Source organism: Pristis pectinata, chromosome 5, assembly GCF_009764475.1.
Source record: "Pristis pectinata isolate sPriPec2 chromosome 5, sPriPec2.1.pri, whole genome shotgun sequence".
Lineage (NCBI taxonomy): Eukaryota > Metazoa > Chordata > Chondrichthyes > Rhinopristiformes > Pristidae > Pristis > Pristis pectinata.
This window is the reverse complement of record NC_067409.1, coordinates 52,217,655-52,239,479: the sequence shown is the minus strand read 5'-3', so window position 1 is coordinate 52,239,479 and position 21,825 is coordinate 52,217,655. Positions and strand designations below refer to the sequence as shown.

Genomic DNA, 21,825 nt, shown 5'->3' with positions numbered 1-21,825 from the left:
AGTTGTTAATGAATACCATGAAACATTTTAATATTATTATTAATATCTTGAAAAATTCTTTAAAAATTATGGGAGAATTTGTGTAAAGTCAGATTTCATTAAGTCAGGTCTTCTGTAATTCAGGGAACCCCTGTGTTGCATTTGGTGATCAAAATGTACTCAGAATAGCTTCTGGCATTTCCTTCATTTGAAGATCAGACAATAATAATCAAAATTCTAGACAGGCCCAAATTTGAACTTTTGTAATGGCACTCTAAGCTGGTTTGGCAATAAAAATTAGTTTTATTCTATCTACCAGCAAGAAATCAATGTCCATAAACAATATTTACAATGATAAGCACCAATATTTGTTTATTCTGTAGGTCATATTTCTACGGCCAAGCTGAGAGTGAGAACTAAGTTGACCACAGGCATTATTTTCTTCCAATACTCCAAATAAACTTGTCAGCTCCAGCATCAACTGGACCCTGAGAATAAGGAATGGGGCAGATTTAATTATAAATATAACTGATACATTAAATGATAAAATCAGACAACATATAATGACCACACACACACAAACCTGGAAATCATAAAGTTGCTGTAACAATTGCTTCATCCAGTGTTATATACATCTTGCCATAATATTTTACAACTTCAAAAGGAATTGAAATTGCCATGGCCTCAAATCCAGTTCTCACTAACTTCTAATGGTTGACAACTTCCAAACCACTAGATACTTTCTAATAATTTAGCAAACGGTAAGATAGATACAGACAAGATTGAACACACAGCTCACCTTTCCAGGTAAACGCTTTGGATGCAACAGCATGGCAACTTTTAGAAAAGTCTGTTATCACACCTGACATACAGTCCATGTAATGTTTTCTGGCATCGAACCCAAATTTGTCTTTTGCAAGTGAGTTTGTGTGCTTTCATCCCATTTTATTGAAAATCAAGTTCAGGGTTTACCTTTACTATTGCACTTACTATTTTTAGCTCTAAATTAGTAGTACTCTCCCTTCTCTCAGAAGTTTTTAAAGAATACATGCTATGGACAAACACAATTTAGGAACATTTCAATGCAGTACTGAGGCAGAGCTGCATTGTTAGAGGTGCAATCTTTTTATCAAATGAAATTAAACTAATGGTTTATCTGGCTGGAAACTATTAAAAATTTATTGTCAACAACGTCCCCATATATAAAAAAAATCAAAACAAATCATTATGTATGAATCAGATGTGTGATTCTACTGTGCTCAAATGTCTGAATGCATTTGCAGCCCTGATCAGTTTCAACATAATTTCATGACTATTTTTTCTTACACATCCACAAACTTGTCTCTCCAGTACTGAAATATCCAAGTTTCTCTAATCTTTCATTACTGCTTGGTTCTTGAAAATTACTCTCTCTCTTTTTGGTTTTAGAGAAAAAGAAAGAATCTGCAAATCAGACACTGAAGGGGAGATGATTTCCCCAACAGTGCCCCTGTCAATTCTTGGAAGCTCCTTCACCCATAGCCCTGGAGGTATTCCCTTTCTTTAAAAAAAAGTGGATACATCCTGGAAGGAAATGAAACAAGCTTATTTTCAGAAAGTGGATTGCAGATAATAAGACACTTCCTAAAATAAAACTTCCCATATTCATCTATGGCTCTCTGGCAAATGAAACTGCTTTAAAGTTACCAAACCCCATGCTAGTAAAAGCAATTTCTTCCCATCCACATAAGCTATCAAAACATTTCTATCAAACTTCACTTAGCCTTCTCTGTTCTAATAAGAACTCTAATTTCCCTAATCTCTTCACATAAATGTCCCTCAACCCTACACCAATTTAAGTAAATCCACTCAGCATTTTTTGCATCATATTGACAATCTTCCTAAATAGTAGGCTAGAATTCAATGCAATGCACCAGATACTATCTAGCTTGCAAAGGTAAATATTTAGCTTTAGCTATTTATAGATCTCCCTACTCCTGCACGCACTTTAACTCTGACCTTTTATTAAAATCGCCACCCCTTGTTCTTCCTACTAAAATCCACCACTTCACACTTCTCTGCGTTGCATCTTCTACATGCTTACTTTCTTTAAACCATTTTCCATCCTGAGGTCTGTTTACCACAGTTTGAAGTTTTGTATCATGTTTTTAAGTCATGCATTGACAGTTAATATATATTAGCAAAATAGAAGGACAATAGTCCTAACACTCTCCCGGGCAACAACACTAGATTTTCCCCTGCCTGGAAAATAAAGTGTTGCATCATTTTGAAACTTATTGATCCACGCCATCAGTGCCCCTATAATCTCACAGGTTCAATTTTGCCAGCATCTACTACATGACATTTTATCAAGTCCTTATGAATGTGCAGATATATTTTAACTTGCCCACATCAACCAACCCTAATTCAACAGAAAAAAAACTCAAGTTTGTCTGGCACAATACGTTTTTAGCAAATTTATGTGGGCTTTCACTTATCTACCCATGAATTTCCAAGTAAAACATGCTTTTGTCCCAAACAGCCATTTGAATTTTCATTTCACAAATAACTGGTTGACATGTTGGTAACTACCTAAGCTTATCTTCCTCCTTTTGTGAACAGGAAAATATATGCAATCCTCCAGTCCTCTGGGAACATGCCCACATCAAAGGAGGTTGGAAAAATTCTGTATAGAGCTTCCATTTCTCCTCCTATTGCCTCAGTAATCTAGTTTGCACTCAAGTGACTTTTCTACATTGAAAACTTCTACAATTTTAAGTATCTCCTCTTTACCTTTTTATATACTATTGAATTTCTCTAACTTCCCTATCCCATGTTTTGTCAAGATGGATAAAGTACTCAATTAGTACATCAGCCATGGTCTTTCCAGAAGACTTTGCCTTTGTAGTCCCTAACTAACCCCATCCTTCCTTTTATATCCTTTCATTATTTGCATATTTATAAAAAATGTTCCCTTTGATGTTACCCACAAATAATTTGTCACATACCTTCTTTACTCTCATTGCCTTTTACGCTGGCCCTTTACACTCTAGTCTGTACTTCGTTAGATTCCCCACTACATTATGTTCTGACATTTGATACACTTTGTGCTGTTTTAAACCATTTTGATCTCAGTACCTTTGATCATCTATAGTGCTCTTAACTTTGAATGCACTTCCCATTCATCCTCAGGAATGTGTCTAGTCTGTATCTAAAAAGTCTCTGCTTTGAAGGGACCTTACAGCTCAATTATCTAAATTTTTGTTTCTAATCCACTTACATCAAATTCTTCTTCAATTCACTAAAGGAGTAGTCTGCATTTAAGTACCTTCACTTGTGATTCCTCCTTGCCTATTTCCATAACCACAATAAACTCAATGATATTCAAAATACATCACAAGCCCCAACATCAGGTAAGAGACCGCTTTGTCAGTTATCATTTAGTTTTCCTTCAAATGCTGAGATAGTTGCTCTGTTTTGTCAGCACTTCCGCACATACAGCTTGCATAATGAAAATAATCTCTCTGAAAATGTAATTCCTTTTACAATGTTTACTTATTCTGCCTGGTCTTTTAAACACAAATTCTTTATCAACACAACCCAAAAGATAAATCAGGCTGCATGAGTTCAGTTAGCAAGTTTTTCCTCAATTGAAATGGATGTGATTAACTCAGTCTTCAATCTGCTGACTTCGAAAGACAATTAATCAAGGTGATCTCCACTTCCTAATCATTTGGTAATCACCAAGATCTAACTGTTCCTACCCATGTTGTGTGTCTTCATAAGTGCTAGAGACTAGCCAATAGAGGTTAAGTGCATGTCCAATTTCAGTGATTGCAATTTTAGGAAGCATACTTTTCTCCACTTTCTTCATGTACCCTTTTCCTGTACTGCTTATCCTTCATCTATAGCCAGTTATACAAAACATTAGAGATATTCCATTAATGTTGTTTCAGATCAATGTCCTCAACTAATCAAAAAGCCAGTGAACTGAAAGTTTTTTTCTATCTTTATAAATGCTGCCAGTATATTTCAACAATTTTTTGTTTCCAATGCTGTGATCACCAAAATGTCCAAAAAAAACACTTTTAGTTATGAAGTAGTTAAGTGATGGAGAGCAATTACATTTTCCTTTGAATACAACATAAACAAAATCCCTATTAATTGTAATCATTGGAATCCAAGAAGAAGTTGCCTCATGTTTGATTTGTGTTCAATTAGCTGATGTCAGCCAAATTAATAGTAGAACTACTAGGCTTAGCTACCATTGCTAACAAAGTCAAATGTTTCCAGCTGTGATTGTTCGCCTGTAACATCCTGCTTGAAGTACACAAACAAGGAGGAGATCAAGCATTGCAGGTATGACTCCCACAGGTTTAACAATCCACAATTTCCTACCCAGATTCATGTGAAGAAAGACCATAAAAGACCAGTGATCAAGTATTTTAACCGAACACATAACTATTTCGTATAAAGCATAATTTAGGACAAATGGCACCTCACAGTTAATCCTTTCAGCAATTCTAAAAGCTGCTTTTTGAAATTTTGTTTTGTGTTGTACTTGCGTCTTCTCAATTTCTCAAGCTGAACAATAAAATCTAAACAAACCACCATCCTGCATCACTGTTCTCAAATTAATGCTATTTATGGTAGTACTTCTGCAAAATATAAAATTTCTGCCAAACCTAAATTTAAATTTTGAGTGGATGCTTCTAATCCTATAAGGAATGTTTACTTATATTTCCAAAGTGGCTCAAACCAATCAACAATTTTCTTCCCACTTTGTAATGAGCCATTTCCTTTCCAATTACCCAGATTAATTTACAGATTTAATTTCTTACTTATTATTCAAACAGAAACTTTCCAAAATGAGAAACAACAGGGCTTTGGTAGCTGGCCATGAATTCCAGTAATATATTTGCCAATGGTAAATTATACTAACTTTGCCCACACCCCAATTTGATTTAATCATGAAGTAGATGACATGTCACAACATGTAAAAATATTTAGCCAGATTTTCATTTTTCCCCATATAAATTGGAAATAAGTAGCACTTCTCACTAAACTGAGGAATAAATTAATTTTGTGCACAAACATACACAGCCAAAATCTATTTCATGGGTCTTAAATTTGGAAGTAATTTCATATGGTGTCAAATTTAATTTCTTTATTGAGCAAGCTGATGAGTCTACAAGTTTGGTCTACAAATTCGGAGCACACTGATGATACCAAAGCAACAAACTATCAAAGTTGATAACTTAGCACACAAGTTACACATCTCCGTGAAATAACACATTGTAGAAACAAAATCTGGTCATATGACCTCTCAACTAGGTATTAAATGCTCAAATGGAAAGGCTTCTCAATGACTAAACTACTGGCAGAATATGGCTTTGGTGGTACTATAGAATGCTGTTGTGAATTACCTACGTGATCAATAGCTGAACCAAAACAAGCAATTTCAATCGATAACTAACATTTGACCCAACTTCTATTTAGGATTTTTGTAATACGCATCATTTCAAAGTGTGTAATTTCCAGTCACCATTTGATACTTTGAAAGTTGGGATGAGCTTCATCCAACATGACAAGCAGAATAGCACACAACACCAAGATTCCAATTTGGGTCATCAAAGCAAAAAACAGTAACATTTAACAGAGAAGAGCTTGAAATATTAATTTTACAAACAATAAAAGCATTTGGAACATAAATCACAAAAAAAAAACAAACATTTGCTGAACACATGCCACATCTCCTCTGGCTGGGATCTGCAGTGATCTCAGCCATCTGAGATAACATTCCTTGGAAATATGCAAATACACATTACTTTGCAAATGGACACGTGTTCCTCCATCAATGCACTTCCCTATAGCTTTGACACTTTACTCTGTATTCTGTTATTATTCTTACCCTGTACTACCTCAATGCACTGTGTAATGAATTGATCTGTACGAACAGTATGCAAGACAAGTTTTTCACTATACCTCAGTGTAAGTGACAATAATAAACCAATACCAATTTATAACGTTGTGGGTATTGCAAGTATAAGAAACATTCAATTAAGAATATAACTGGCTGAAGAATTACACCACTGTTTGAACAGCACCCAAATCTGTAATACTAGTGTCGTACTCGTCTATCTGATATTAAAAAAAAGTTTGGTTTCCTTTAACTTTAACGTCTTCACCACCCAGACAAGTACTGTCCCCAGGCAAGATTTAAGGGAAAGGAAACAACATTGTCACAATCTCGCAATTAATGCCTTAAACAACGCTTAAAAAAAATGTTGGGGTATGCAATCTGACGTTTTCTTATTTTGGCACTTCTCTTATTCTCATCAATACCACAGTTTCACCAAGAAAGAGATGATTGATTCTACCATGCCAAATTCCTGGATCGTAATAGATGTCTTTTTCCCTTTCCTTCTTTTTCACAATATCCAGCTTCATCTCCCATGTTATGGCTTTCCTTTTCTTCGCTGGGATGGATGGTGAAATTGATGATGGGCATCTGGAATGTCATACTTATTGGTCGGGGTTAGAAAAATGCGTAAAAATGCTGCTTAGCTTCAGAAGCAGATGTACATGGACACTGAAATCCTGTAAAGTGATGCTCTGAGATTATGTTGTGCAAACAGACGCAATCAAGAAACAATGTGTGCTGTAGGAGTGGATGCTGCACCAGATGCAAAATATCTTCCCTACACTTTGTTGTGGTGAACTAAACCTTTGTTAAATGGCAAAATAAAACCCCTGATTGTAGCAAAGACTTAGTAACCGTTTGTTAAGTGGCAGAGAACTGTATGCAGGCTTTGCTTATCACAACAGCTAGCACAAGAACAAGAGCCATACAGCTTCTGTGTAATAATTTTTAAAATGCCAATTTTCTTCTTTAGCCATCCTTTGAAGTTGAGAGCAACTTGCTTTCACTCCCATCCTGTGGGTTCTGAGATGGCTGATGAGGTCAATGAGGCCAAAGTGTCCACCACAGGTAGGCAGGTGGTGCTAGTCAAGATGGACAAGTAGGTATTATGGGAGGTGGTACATTCTTCCTGCATTTATGTTCGTCTTCCATGTGCTCCTGAAGAGACTCTAGATTCTCACTGCCACCTGACATGTTCCTTCTCTGGTTTAGAAAGTCATAGGCCAGCGATTCCCATGAAATGGTAGAGATGTTGATGTTTCCCCCAGGAGGCTTTGAGAACCTCCTTGAATAGTTTCTACTGTCCCCCTTGTAATCCCTGGCTGTGACAGTGTTTGAGGTAGAGAACCTGTTTTAGGATGCAAACCATGTGGCCTGCCCATTGGATCAGCTGAATGTAAGTTGAGCCTCAGTGTTGGTAGTGTTTGCTCTTCCTGCCAGCAGATTTGGAGGATTTGTCTACAAAGGAAACCATACTCAAAAATCCACAATGCTGTCCTAAAATATTACAGCAAGTTTTATGACAAAGTATACAATAGAGGCATTTAAGAGTCTCTTAGATATGCACATGAATGTGCAGAGAATGGAGGGAAATGGACATTGTGTAGGCAGAAGGAATTAGTTTAGTTACGCATTTAATTATTAGTTTAATTAGTTTTGCACAACATCGTGGGCCAAAGGGCCTGTTCCTGTGGTGTACTGTTCTATTTTCTACCTAGAATCATAAGATCACAAAACTACATAGCCATCATACATTTTATTCTTTACTTTTCCCTTTTCGTCATAAATTGTACTGAACAGATATTTTTAATGCTGTTTTTCCATAACATTATTTCCCCCCTCTTCAGACATCTCTGGCATTTGCTGTTAGTAAAAACTTGGGGAACATGGTTAAAAATCTGATAGGCAATGTTATGTCTTTCAAAGGAAAAATACGAAATTTTCAGAACACTGTGCAGTAATCACAGGTTTACTGAGGTTGATAGATCAGCAGCAAGAAAATAAACTAGGCCTACCTTCCGGCAGAGTGTTTAACATAGGGAAGAGAACAAATCAAACACCATCAATCTGCGCATTACCGACACAAAGATGAACAGAGGAACAAAAGGCCATTCAGTACTTAGAAGCTCCTCTATCATCAGTGTGATCAGGTATCTTAGCCTGCCTGAGATCTTTAACTTTTTCATACCTTAACTTCTTCAATTTAAAATTATTTGAGCTGACCTATGCTGATTTTGGTGGAGAGAATCCCACACTTGTAACTGTACAAGCTAAGAAACACTTTCTAACTTTTCCCTTGATTAGCCTGATTCTGACAAGGTCTCCTTGCTCTGGAGAGCATATCACCAGAGAAACTTTATTTATTTACCTTATCGTTTTCTTCCAGGATGTTAAAGAAATTAATCAAGTCATCTCTTAACCTTGGTTTATGTACTCTCATATCTCAACCGACCTCTTGCAGCCACAGTAACATTCTGATCAATCTGCAATGCAACCCTTTCAAGGCCAATGCTATATACCCTGGATATAGTCTAATCGGGTTGTTGTATAGTTACAACAAAACCTCCCCTCCTTTACAGAGTTAAAATAAACATTCCATTTATCTTTTTAATTATTTTGTATCTGATCATTATATTTTATTTATATACCTAAATGGATCCCTGCAACTGCCCAGACCCCCATACTTCTCACTACTTATCTTCCACCCAGATCCATCCTTCATTTGTCAAAATAGATATCCTCGCACTTCCCTGCATTAAAGTTCACATGCCACAGTTTCACCCACTCAATCCTTTGTAATTTTATATTCCTGAGCATACTACTTTATCAAAAATCTGTGCATCATATATGCTTTTGCATATATAACACTTAAATGTTGTATATAAAATATTTTATTACAGCCAAATATCAATTTAGACATATGGCTCTAATGATGTACAAGTCATGACATACAAGTCATGACATACAAGTCATGACATACAAGTCATGACATACAAGTCATGACATACAAATATATATCATCTGGTCATTGGGAATTTAATCAATTTTAGTACTAACATTTCTTTCTGATACCATTGTCATGTTTACACAAACTTCAGTGAGTTCCTATCTTTGTTTCTATTAATTGCCCAGGAATGTCTCATGTCACTTCCTTGACTATGAAAATTGATCCAAGGTAATGGCCAGATTTGATAGGCAAGAAACAGAGCTGGATTAAACAGATCTTTTTCCAGGTGGCAGGCATTGACTAGTGTGATATTGCAGGGATTAGTGCTTGGGCTCCACCTATAATCAATGATTTGGATGAGGGAATTAAATGTAACATCTCTAAATTTGCAGGATTGGAAGGGGGAGTGTGGAGTGAGAGGCATCAGAAAGACATAAAGGGGTTTCAATGTGATTTAAGCAAGTTGGGCAAGTGGGCAAATGAACAGATGCAGTTTAACGTGGATAGAGTTGGGTGTACTGGTACACCAGTCTCTGAAAGCAGGCAAGTACAGCACCAGTGAGGAAGGCAGATGGTGTGTTGGTCTTCACGGCAAGAGGATTTAAATATAGGGCCAAGGATGTCTTGCTGCAACTGTACACAGTCTTGGGAGGATCCCATCTGCAGTTCAGTGTGGACTTTGGGTCTCCTTAGCTGAGGAAAGATGTTCTTGCCATGGAGGAAGTGCGACAAAGGTTTACCAGACTGATTCCTGGATAGCAGGACTGACAATCTGGAAGTTATACCTATACTTACTGCAGTGTAGAACAATAACAAGGGAATTCGTACAAACCTCTAACATTCCAACAGGCCTAGACAGACTTGATACAGGACACATGTTCCCAATGACCAGAGAGTCACAGCCTCAGGACATGGAGTGTGCTGTTTAGAACCAAGATCATGAGATATGTTTACCGAAGGATGGTAAACCCCTGAAATTCTCTACCAAAGGTGGCAGTGGAGGCCAAGTCGTTAAATATACAGATAGTCCCTGGTTATGCAAGGCTCCCTTCCTGAGATCTGTCAGGAAATCGATTTTTCTGTAAGTCAGAAACAAACAATTTCAACAAGGGCCGATTAACATGAACTTTTATTTATTGTCCTACCCCGAGTAGTTACAAGGGTATAGAATCAGAACATCCCACATCCAATACCTAGATTCGATGGGCTTAATTATAAGTGGATGTTACATTGTTTGACAAAGTATTTTGCAAGTGTCAAGAGATTTGCCTTATCAGTTTCCAAAGCAAATTGCTTAAGCAGCCTCCTGCTGAGAATTGGTACCTGCATTCATAAAGAAAATGTATCTATTGGATTACTTCAGGGAGGTTACATGTGAAGTTGTTTCTTGAAGACTGGTTGTCTTTTGAATTAACTAGCTGCCTTCCGTATTCCATAACTCCTGAAGACGTTTGCATTTCCATAACTAACTTTCCTGTCTTGAAAAATGCTTGAAAATTTATGGGAGAATTTGCGTAAAGTCAGATTTCTTTAAGTCTGGCTTATCGTAACCTGGGGAGCCCCTGTATCCAAAGAGGAGGTAGACATATTTCTTAAAGCTGAAGGGATCAATGTATATGGAAAAAAAAAGAGGAACAGGATACCAAAGAGGATGATCAGCCACAATCCTGTGAGCGGGCCTGAAGGACACAATGGCCTATAACTAAATGTAAAATGAAAATCAAACTTTGGTTTAGCTATCAGTATACTCCAGAAATGAGTGGAATTTTCTGCTTTTCACACACAGTTTATCATAACAATCCTAAGATTTCTGAATGTGATTGAGCCCATACCTATAGACTGTGCTGTCTGTAGGCATCTCTGTTGCCAATGGGGGAAATCAGCAAATTGACGAATGGATTACTCACAGAAAGGTACCCTGAAAAGGCCATTGCATAAGGTACAGGGAGTTTTTAAAATGGCATAGGTGAATTCAAATGGCATATCATGCCTTAACTAACGATTAGTGAAAAGCTCAGGCTTAAAAATTACAAATTTTATGCACTGAAATTATTCTCTCCAACACACAATAATGTATATTAAAATGATTGAAAATGTTATATTTCAGGTGCTAGCACATATTTCAATTTTTATTTTGTGCTCTGTAAATATTGAAAATACTACCTGAAAACTGTGCTATTGCCTTCCTGGTTTACTGTCCATCTGTTGGAAAAGAAAGATTCCATACCACAGAGTTAGCTAGATCTTTGTGGATAGCTCTCCTCAAGGTCAGCAGCAAACTGTCACCTGCTTCACTGTTCAATACAAATCCTAGTCAATTATTCAACCTTAACTATTTCCATATTTTCTTACGCAAATGATCCTAACTTATTTATGAAATCCCCCACTGGCCTCAACTAAAAACACAAGGCACTGGAAATACTCAGCAGATTAGGCATCAGCTGCTGAAAGAGAAACAGAAATAGCGTTCTGATGAAAGGGCATGAACCTGAAACATTAACTTTGTTCATCTCTCCACAGATGCTGCCCAACTTGCTGAGCATTTCCAGCACTCTTATATATTTTAAGATTTCTACTAGCTGTAGCATTTTGCTCTTTAATCAGCCCTCTTCCTTTCAATAATTGTAAAAGATGCATGCTCATCTTCACATCCTTCACACATTTGAAAGCTCATATTCCCTTATTGCAGTTCCTGCTATCCCTGGCTTCCTTTGATGTTCTTTATATTTCTCTCAGTTCCTTGGATTTTAACTGCTATTTACACTTTCTTCTCATTTCTCGGTTTGTTTGGTCGAACATGATTGCAAGTCAAGTCTTTTACCTCATTGAACCGGAAGTTAAATATTTTTCTACTCGTGAGCACTGTCCAGTTAGCTGTCTTCTCAGTGTAATCCCATTAAAGGCAGTGTTACCAAAATCTGTTTTTTTTTGTAGTTGTGCTAAGTTTCTTCTCTTTAAATCCAATGTGAATTTGTTCATACTTATAGTCATCATTTGATAAACATTCCTTTATCATGACTCTCCAACTTACATTCACAACCACTTTCCTGACTTTGTCATCACACAAGGCCTTTCTACTCTCATCGTATCAAACACAGTGAAGATTTATCTCCGATCAGTTCCCTATCCTGCTTCCCAGCTACAAGCCCATTCTGCCTCCAAATATTTCTGCATCTGCCACTCTCTCAATTCAGTGTATCTGCACATTGAAAATCTGAATGGCCTATTCTTTTATCCTCTATTTGCTGCAATATTTCTTCAACTTGTGATCAGATTAACCATATCTTTACCTGTACCTTCAATCCTTTAGTCCCCATTACTCTTAAATATCCTGATGAATTCCCTGGTACACCTCCACTGTCTTAAATCCAATGAAGTTGGACTTGAATCTACCAATAGGCTGGAAAAATCAGGTGCACAAAGGAGCCAAAATGAGGAGTTCACAGAGTGTTTTTAAGGGTACAGGTGACCCCCACATTGCACCTGTTCGGGTAACAGAAATTCACCCTTACAAAATTCACAAGTCACTATCCAAAAATTTGAGATACAAAATAAAATTTGTTCTCATAGAATCTAAGTGAAACAAAAGTAAATGAATAAGCCAGAAATGTATTACTTTTCAACTCGCGTTTCTTGATGCATGGGCAGATGACATGGCTTCACGTTATTAAAATCATGATACAGTTTTCTAGGAGATTGATGATGCAGTTGCAGATACTCAAGGGGATCTGTCAGAATGTACAGAATTAATGCATTCCAATGAGAAAGAAAAATTCAAAAGGAGAAGACCACCATCTATAGTTAACTAAAACAAAATTAAATATTGTATCAAACTTAAAGAAAAAGCATATCATTATGCAAAGACAGGTGGCAGTTCAGAAGACTGAACAGAATTTAAAATAGCAAAGAGTGACTAGAAGATTAATAAAGAAGAAGGAAAAATTAGACTAAGACTTAAAGCTAGTTAAAAATGTAAAACCTAATAGTAGCGTTTTCTCTAGATATTTTAAAAAAGTTAACAAAGTGAGTATTGGTCCAATAGATTTCCAGAAAGCATTTGATAAGGTGCAGTATCAGAGATTCAATCATTGGAAAATAAAAGCTCATGGTGTAGAAAATATTTCCTGGTTAACAAGAAACAGAAAGTAGGTATAAATGAGTTTTTATCTAGTTGGCAAAATGTAACAAATTATACGTGCCACAACAGCCAGAAAAATGTGAAACTATCCATTTTGGCAGGAAAATAAGAATGTTAAATGGTGAGAGATTGTAGAGAGATCTGGGTGTCTTAGTGTACGATTCACTAAGGCTAATAGGCAGATACAGCAAGTAATCAGAAAAACTAACAGAATATTATCATTAATAAATACAAAAATAGGGAGGTTGTATTTAGTTATAGAGGGCTTGGTGAAACTAAATCTGGTGTACTCGCAAACTATTGATCGCTTTATTTACAGAAGAACGTTTATGCCTTGGAAGAACTTCCCAGGTTTACTAGACTAATAACTAGAAGGAATAGCTTGTTGGACAAATTAAACTTGTAGCCATTGGAGACCAAAGAAGTGAAAAGGTGAGGTTACAATCAGGTCAGTCATGACCTTACTAAATATTGGAGAAGACTTGAGGGACTGTGACCTACTCCAATTTGTATGTTCTTAAAATTCAGGTCTTTGATCAAGCCTTTGGCTGTATCTCCAAATATCTCCTAGCTTGTATCTAATATTGCTTCTGTGAAGCACCTTGAAATGTTTTGCTACATTGCACACAGAATATAAATACAAGTTGTTATATTAATTAAAGCTGCTTATTACCAAATGCTGCTTCATTACTAAATTATCAAAATAATTTTGAATTAACTTTCAGGATTGCTTAATATTCAAAAGTGTTTTCTCTCACTTTAGCTGCCCAAGTAATCACAAGAATTCAGCTTTTCTAATTTCTATTGGTTATTTTTCACTGAATTTCATTCATTTGGATTATCAAATTGTATGGCAGAAAGGAAACAGTCTTGGGCAGTATTTTTCCATTAACCAATAAAACATTGAAGATTTTCCTGAGAACCAGGTCTCCACCACCTCCCCCCGCCTTCAAACCAGCTTCATTTAGCTAGGTCTTGACTGGTTAGCGGCCAAACTTGGGACCAAGCAATGAAACAAACTGTCAAAGGGTATATAACCCCCTTAAACACAACCACTCGCCCACAGTAGTGATATACGTCAACGAATGAAAGGTCAACACTACCATCAGAATTTTGTTTTGTGGAAGACGGTAGTGGAAGTTTCTAATGAAAAACTAGTTAGAGACAAAGGTTTAGACTCTTTATTCAATAAAATGAAAGCAAGCTTCATTTCAGGGTTAAGCTTCTAACACAAATACTGCATCTTAAACTGACCTCTTAGGTTCCAAAGATAATTAACGATTTTTCTTCATTGGCGTAGCTTTTCACTTTATCCATTTCAAAATCTATTACCCTTAAGAAACAAAGCAAACATTTGCGAAAACAAAAGCAAGAAAATGGCAGACAATAGAGATAATAAGCGTCGCTGCAAAACAACATGTCTGTGTGGTACTGCATGTAATAGTTTTCAGATTCACCATCTGACTGATCAAATGTGAAACTGAATGAATTGGTCCATGCCAGCTCGGGGATTTACGAAGAAACCAAATAACTGAGTTTCGATCGCGTTACCAGATCCGCCAAACCCTTTTTTTGTACCCATCACACCCAACTTCCGTGTGTGGCTCAGCAGCTGTCGATCCACTGGTGTAAATTCAGAAACATCCCTCAAACTTTCACCTAAAATCGGTCGCTATTTGGAATCTCAGCCGTCACTTAAGTCTGCCTTAAGTCTGCCTGATTCCTTTCTGCATTTTCAGTGAAAGACGTATTTATGTTTTTTGATTGTAACTGTATTAGACTACGTAAACATTGTCAATTAATTACATAACTAACCACATTTCATTCTGGTTATTCCACCCCCCCCCCCCCAAAGCATTTTTCCCCTCACCCGATCGGCAGTTTCTTTCCTTTCATTGCCCCCGCTGCAAAATCCTCCTGCACTTTCACATTCAATTACGTCCTTTCCCACGGGATGATGACAAACCAATGTTTATTCTCATTTGCCCCCCATTGTAAACGCAACCACAGATCCCAGAGTGATAAGAGAACAGTCAAACAAGAATGAACTGCTCAGGATATAATACTCAAGTAATGTTCAGGATATAATACTCAAGTAATGTTCGACGAAAGATCTTGTTTGAGGAAGCAAGAAGATAACACGCACGATTGCTCCCCTTCAACCCATCTGTTCACTGAGAAATGGAGCGATCCTCCAATACTTTTCTCTCAAGTGCAGTTACGCTTCACATGGACACAAATGTTAATCAAATGGAGACGCAACACACTGCAGATGTAAATACTCGGTATTAAATTGAGCAATGCACAGAAGAATGGAACTTTAAGCTACATTGACAGATAGAGAGCAGATCCTCAAGTAAACCAAGGTGAACCTGCATGGGTGGGTAGAGTTTACAACCTAACCTGTGCACAGGTGGGCTCAGGTTTCCGTCAACCTGGGAACTGGCGCTGCAGAAACTCACCGGCAGTTCCACGCTGATGTCCGTCCCATCCAGAAGCTGCACTCTGCAGGTCAGGATCGACTTACTATTGCCAGCCGCGGGAATGTGGACCATGGTCCCAGTGGGCACAGGTGTGGCCGCATGAACTCCAGCGCCGGCGCCAGCAACAGTTGCGGCGTCCCGGCCTCCGCCGCCGCCGTGACCGCCTCCTCTTCCGCCATCCCGCTCGTCCATGTAGCGGCGAACCGAACGGCGTCCGAACGTTCTCCGCAGAAACCTCATCATCTTCGTCCGCTTGGTGTTCCTCGGCCCGCCCCCGCCGCTGGCCGATCGGCTGTCACTGGCGGCTACCGTGCGGCTCGATGTCGTTGGGCGAGCGCGGCGGCGGTCCGAGCATTTACCGACAGCCCGAGTAGCGAGCACGCCCAGGTGAGAGCCAGGCACCGACCAGCGCGGCACCGAGCATGCGCGCACCTACACCAGAGCACCCGCAGCGGGCATGCGCGCACCTACACAGCCCACGGCACGAGGTCGCACTGAGCATGCGCGTCCAACCGAAGACCCCCCCCGCACCCGCCCCTCCCCCGCACCACGCCCCACCCTCTTGCACCACGCCCCTCCCCCCCGCACCAAGCCCCTCCCCCCGCACCAAGCCCCGCCCCCGCACCGCGCCCCCGCCCTTCCTCGCGGCACCCAGCTGAGCATGCGCGTCCAACCGAAGCCCACCCATCCACCCACACACCCCCTTTCTCTCGGTACCCGGCTGAGCATGCGCGAACGTGACACCCGGTACACGCTCACCTTCCTTGCCAAGCGGGTGCAGGTGTAGGGAATGACGCGGCCTGGTGCTCACCTGGACAGGTAGTTTGAAAGGGGGAGGGGAGGGGAGGGGAGGAGGAACAGGTTTACCATTTGTTTATTTATTTGCAGTTTCTGGATGTGGTTGGTAAGGTCAGCATTATATTTGCCCTCAAGGCGGCTTTCCCTCTGATGAAGGTGCTCTCGCAATGCTGTTGAGTGGAGAGTTCCAGGACTTAGCCTCATTGACGTTATAGGTTGGACGATATATTTTCAAGTTATGATATTGTGTTGCCTTGAAGTGGAACATGCAGGTGGTGAAGTTCCCGTGCAACTGAAATGCTTGTCCTTGGTGGTGGAGTCTGTTGGTTTGGAAGGTGTGGTTGAAGTCACCAAGTGGGTAGCTGTAGTTGGATGATACCTGTTGGACACATGGACTGGTGACAAAAGGAAGGAATATTTAGGGTAGTAGAAGAGACAAAGTCAAGTGAATTTGTTTTGTCTTGGGTGGTGATGAGTGTTGAGTCTTACTGAAGTTGCTGGCGCTTCAGATGGTGGAAGGCTTTTGGAGCATTACTTGCCGTGGGATTCTCTGCCTCTGAATTGCTGTCATTGTCACACTAATTTTGTTGCTGTTTCAGTTGAGTTTCTGGTCAATGGTACCCCTAAAGATGTTGATGGTGGGGGAATTAGGCAATGATAATGCTGTTAGATGCCTTGGATGTTAGATTTTATCTTGGTGGAAATAGCCATTACCTGTTGTTAATGTTACTTGCCTCTTATCAGCCCACACCTGAATGTGATCTAGGTCTTGCTGCATACAGGCATGGACTGTTTCATTTGCTGAGAAGTTGCAAATAGAACTGATTGTGATGCAGTCATAAGCAAACATCTATTTCTGATTTAATAATGGAAGGAAGGTCTTTGAAGCTGTCGATGATGTTTAGGCCTAGGAAACTGTCCCAGAGAACTTCTGTAGTACTGTCCTGGGCTAGAATGATTAATCTCCAACAGCCTTCTGTTCTGAGTCTATCCCATATAGCACATTTATAATGCCACATAATCTGATGGAGGATGTCCTCAGTGTGAATACAGGACTATCTCCACAAGGACTGTGTGGTGGTTACTTCTACCAAGGTTAACATGAACAGATTCATAGGTATATTGGAGAGGGCAAGGCCAAGAAGGTTTCTCACTTGAGTTAGTTTGTTCACTGCCTGCCACAGACCCCACCTGACAGCTGTGTCCTCAAGAATTTGGCCAGCTTTATCTGTGATGCTGCAACCAAGCCTGTCAGTGATAGACATTGAAGTCCCCAGCCCAAAGTGCATTCTGTGCCATTGCTATTTTCAGTGCTGCTTCTAAATGCAGTTCAACATGAAGGAGCACTGATTTACTAGCTGAGCAGAGATGTTAGATGGTAATCATGAAGAGGTTACCATGTCCACATTTGACCTGATACCAAGAGACTTCATAGGATCTGGAGTCAAAGTTGATTTCAAGTCTACTCCATTCTGCCTGTATACCACTGCTGGGTTTATCCTGCCAGTGGCACAAGATGTCCCCAGAGATTGTGCTGGAGGAATCTGGAACTTTGTTTATGAGGTGTGATTTTGTGTGTACGAGTATGTCTGGTTGTTACTTGACTGACTCCAGGATAGATCTCCCAGTTTAGACACCAGTCTCCGGAGGTTTATGAGGAGGTATCTGCAAGGTGGACTGGATAGGGAGAGACTTTGCCATGTCTGAGTTCAGAATCTACATTGATACCAGGTGATCTGTACAGCTTTATTTCTTCTCTGAACAGATCAGTGATGGTTCAACTGATTGATTGGCTTGCTAGGCCAATTCATGAGGCATTTAAAAGTCTACCATACTGGGTGGGTCTGAAGTCACATTGTGGTCAGACTGGGTAAAATTCTCAACCTTGTTTTCAAATCCTTCCAAAACTTTGCCCTTATCTGTTTTGTGATCTCTTCCAGCCTTGCAACATACCAAGCTGTATTTCATCAATTCTGAATCATTATGCAACTCAAATTTAATTGCTATACCATTAGTAGCCAAGTCTTCATCAGCCAAGATCCTAAACTCTGGATTTCTTTCTCAAAACTTCTTTGTCTCTTTGTAACTCTTTCAGCCTTTAAGAGTTCTTTCAAAGCTATCTTTTTATGAAGATTCATCTGAAATAGTAAGGCTAGTGATTCTTGAGTTTTAAATTTCTAATTCTTATTCCAATGGGACCCAGCTTGATTTGCATATGAAGGCTACAATATTTTTAAGAAGTTAAATTGCAGGTATATAAAGTTTAATCCCATCTTTTCCCAAGAGAAGCTAATTTTGTGTGAAGATCATTAGATTTACATGGCAGACTCAAATGAAATACTGCTGATTAACAGGGAATTGAAAAAGTTGCATTCCAAACTACAAACAAGTGAAAGAAGCCTATTCACTGGTTGAAAGTATCAGTGATAAGAATCTCTACAGAACCCTGTAATTCATAATGCAGCCTATCAAGTTTATCATCTACCCCACCATTCTGATGTTTTACAGCATTTGGAGAAAACAATATATTCAATTTTATGGGTTTATCATTTATTATCTCCCATTAATGGTTACTTTCTACCATCTCTTGCAAGAATTATGACAAATACATAAAGAACAAATTGTAGCAGCTGCTCTACAAACTGGATAACACTCTAGCCATTACCCAATAATGAAACTACTTTTACAGTGGCATTTTAAAAAAGGTTGATTTTGATTTTTAAGCCATTGATCAGTGGGATATGTTGGTGGTCTCCGTGGCTTTCAAGCCAGCTGTAATTGTGATCTCATCAACATTGGCAGTTCATGAGCTGACAAATGCATGGGTGATTTGGTGGGTGTCAGGTTGGAGTTGGGGTTGAGGTGTAGGCAGGAGCTCAGGATCCTTGATATTGGAGTGTCAGGTGGCAATAAGCAGACCCTAGAGAACCAGACGTGCTTTTAGAAAATGGATTGCCCATGAAACGTGTTGATCATAGAGCAACAAACAAACTGCTGGAGGAACTCAGCAGGTCAAGGAACATCTGTGGCGGGAGAGGAATTGTCAATATTTCAGGTCAAAACCCTGCATCCGGTCCCAATGGTTAATAGTTACTCCCCCCCCCCCCCCCCCCCCCCAGCACATATTCTGCTTGACCCACTGAGTTCCTCCAGCAGATTGTTTGTTGCTCCAGATTCCAGCATCTGCAGACTCTTGTGTCTCCTTATAAATCACAGTAGTTTTAGACCACCTCAGATTTAAAACCATAATTACAGTCCCAGGATTCCAATTTACATATTAAAAGGGACCCATTGTCTACAATCATTTATTTGGGGAGCCTGACAAACTGCCACTATAAACAGGTCAGTAGCTCTTTGTCCATATTAATTAGATAGTAAAGCTACTGACTATTTGGAAGACACTGCAGTCCCAATAACATTCTAGGTAATGAAAGTAATAATCGGTCATATATCACACATATCTAGATCATGTTGTCAGTTTAGGCAACCTTCTTCATTGTCTGCCACACTACCAATTTTGGAATCATCCACAAACTTGCTAATCACACCACCTACATTCTCATCTAAATTGTTAATGTATGACAAACAGCAGGGATCCCAGCACCAAATCCTGCGGCACGCCACTGGTCACGTTCCTCCAATCTTAAAAACAACCCTCCACTACCACCCTCTGACTCCTTCCACCGAGCCAACGTTGTGTCCAACTGTCCAGCTTATCCTGGATCCCATTGATCTCATATTCTGGACCATGTCTACCATGTGGGTCCTTGCCAAAAGCCTTGCTAAAGTTCATGGGTCAGGCAACATCCGTGGAGATAGATAGTTGACATTTTGGGTTGAGACCCTGCATTGGGACTGATGCACAGTCTCGGCGGAGCAGGAAGACGTGCCCAGCTACTAACAAAGTAGCTAAACTCTCCTAAGAGAAACAGAGAGTTCCAGAAAAGGAAGGGAAGTGTCAGAGATTGACCATGTGAAGGTGAGAGCAGAGTGGAAGTTGGTAGCAAAAGTAATGAAATTGTCAAGTTTTGTATGAGTACAAGAAACAACATCAATGCGGTCATCAATGTACCAGAAAAAAAGTTGGGAGTTAGTACATGCAGGACTAAAACAAAGACTTTTCCACATCATGTATTTGATTGAAACAGTCAGAAAACTGCCGTAGTGGGAATTGGTGTGTGTGAATCAGACTCAGAAATTGAATCTCTGTCATTGGCAGCATATGGTGTCAATGAAAGACATTTTATATTAAGGATTACTATGACAAGGTGAGGCTGAAGTATATGGAAATTAATAGGGTTCTGTAATGTAAGTATGACTTTCGATATCAGAATTGGCAATTTAGCCAATACTGTCAAACCTGGAAGAAGATTTATCACATGGAGAGTTAGAAACTAATATTTGCAATGTGTATTTGTGTTCACTGGTGAATTAAAATAAAAGTCACCATATATATAGCAAATGCCTGAAATGTATGAAGTGAAAATGTGTATTTCAATGGGTAAATTGTGTTAACAGTGTTCCTTTGTAAAATAAATTCTTGGGGCCATACTTAAAAGTCAGAAAAGTGACATGTTGGAACTTTTGAGGTGTCACTTGACACTGCCCAAGTTCATCAGAATTATTGCCAATTACTTTTATCATTTTTTGCCAAGTAGAAAAGAAGTCATAGGTCGCTGTGGGATGAGGAACTAGAAAACTGAGATGGTGTGCAAGTAAGGACAAAACTGGAGATATGAAATGTTGCATCCCTGCAACAACATTAGCTCTGCTACCAAACACAAGCCCTGACATCTTCACAAGGAACCAGTAGATTTTAAATTGATCATAATAGAAAATGGATGAACTCTAAAAGAAAGTTCAGTGAAGAAAGGATGCAATTTCAGCACTGGTGAAAGGAAAAGGTCCGCAAATTTGCATAACACCACTTTTTACCCTGACAGGATACTATTCAATTAACATAATATAGTGAAGGCAAAGGGGTGGCATGATACTTTGTGAAATACTCTGACAAGGATGACCCCCAACATCAGAGTCTTGTGAAATTTAATAGTGCACAGTTTGGTATATATTGATCCTGTCTTGTATGTAACCCTGTGCTTCCTTTATATTTTGCTATGACTCTTGCTTACTGAAGTCATGGCAATGTATTCTTAATTCTTTTTCAGCTGCTGTCATACCCCTCTGTTCATTGAATTCTAATACAACAATAAAATTTGGTACGCTTTTTAGCCAGATTGCAAATTCCATCCTTGTAGCGAGAGGTGTACATAATACAGGGATGGCATACATGAGACAAAAAAGGGAGACTCCCCAGTGCCAGTGATGAGAGTAAGGAACTTTGTCAACTCGCATTCTTTCCATACGATTGTTGATAAAGAAGAGGAGAGAAACCAACTGAGCAAAGTCTGCTCTGTAGAAGAAGTAACGGCTCGACAATATATGTCACTGATTCTTCATTAACAATGTGCTAAAGTAAGTTTCTCACTGTGGCCTAGGCCCTTTTAAGATGAGTAAAGGGCCTATTTTTCTACCTCTCCAAACCATTGGAGAAGGATAATTGAAAGACTTCTACACC

The 21,825-nt window shown here is 39.1% G+C and overlaps 1 protein-coding gene and 1 long non-coding RNA gene across 2 annotated transcripts in view; one reads left to right on the top strand and one right to left on the bottom strand.

The window, feature by feature from the left end:
* Window positions 1–15,905, bottom strand: part of LOC127570336 (band 4.1-like protein 4B) — a 222,690-nt gene extending 206,785 nt beyond the window's left edge. Inside the window, exon 1 of the mRNA XM_052015785.1 lies at window positions 15,429–15,905. Within this exon, the coding sequence (XP_051871745.1) occupies window positions 15,429–15,692 (264 nt within the window). The 5' untranslated portion in view covers window positions 15,693–15,905. The remainder of the gene's footprint in view (window positions 1–15,428) is intronic.
* Window positions 15,906–16,186: 281 nt separating this feature from the next.
* Window positions 16,187–21,825, top strand: part of LOC127570338 (uncharacterized) — a 56,604-nt gene continuing 50,965 nt past the window's right edge. Inside the window, exon 1 of the long non-coding RNA XR_007956348.1 lies at window positions 16,187–16,268. This is a non-coding gene — a long non-coding RNA (uncharacterized LOC127570338). The remainder of the gene's footprint in view (window positions 16,269–21,825) is intronic.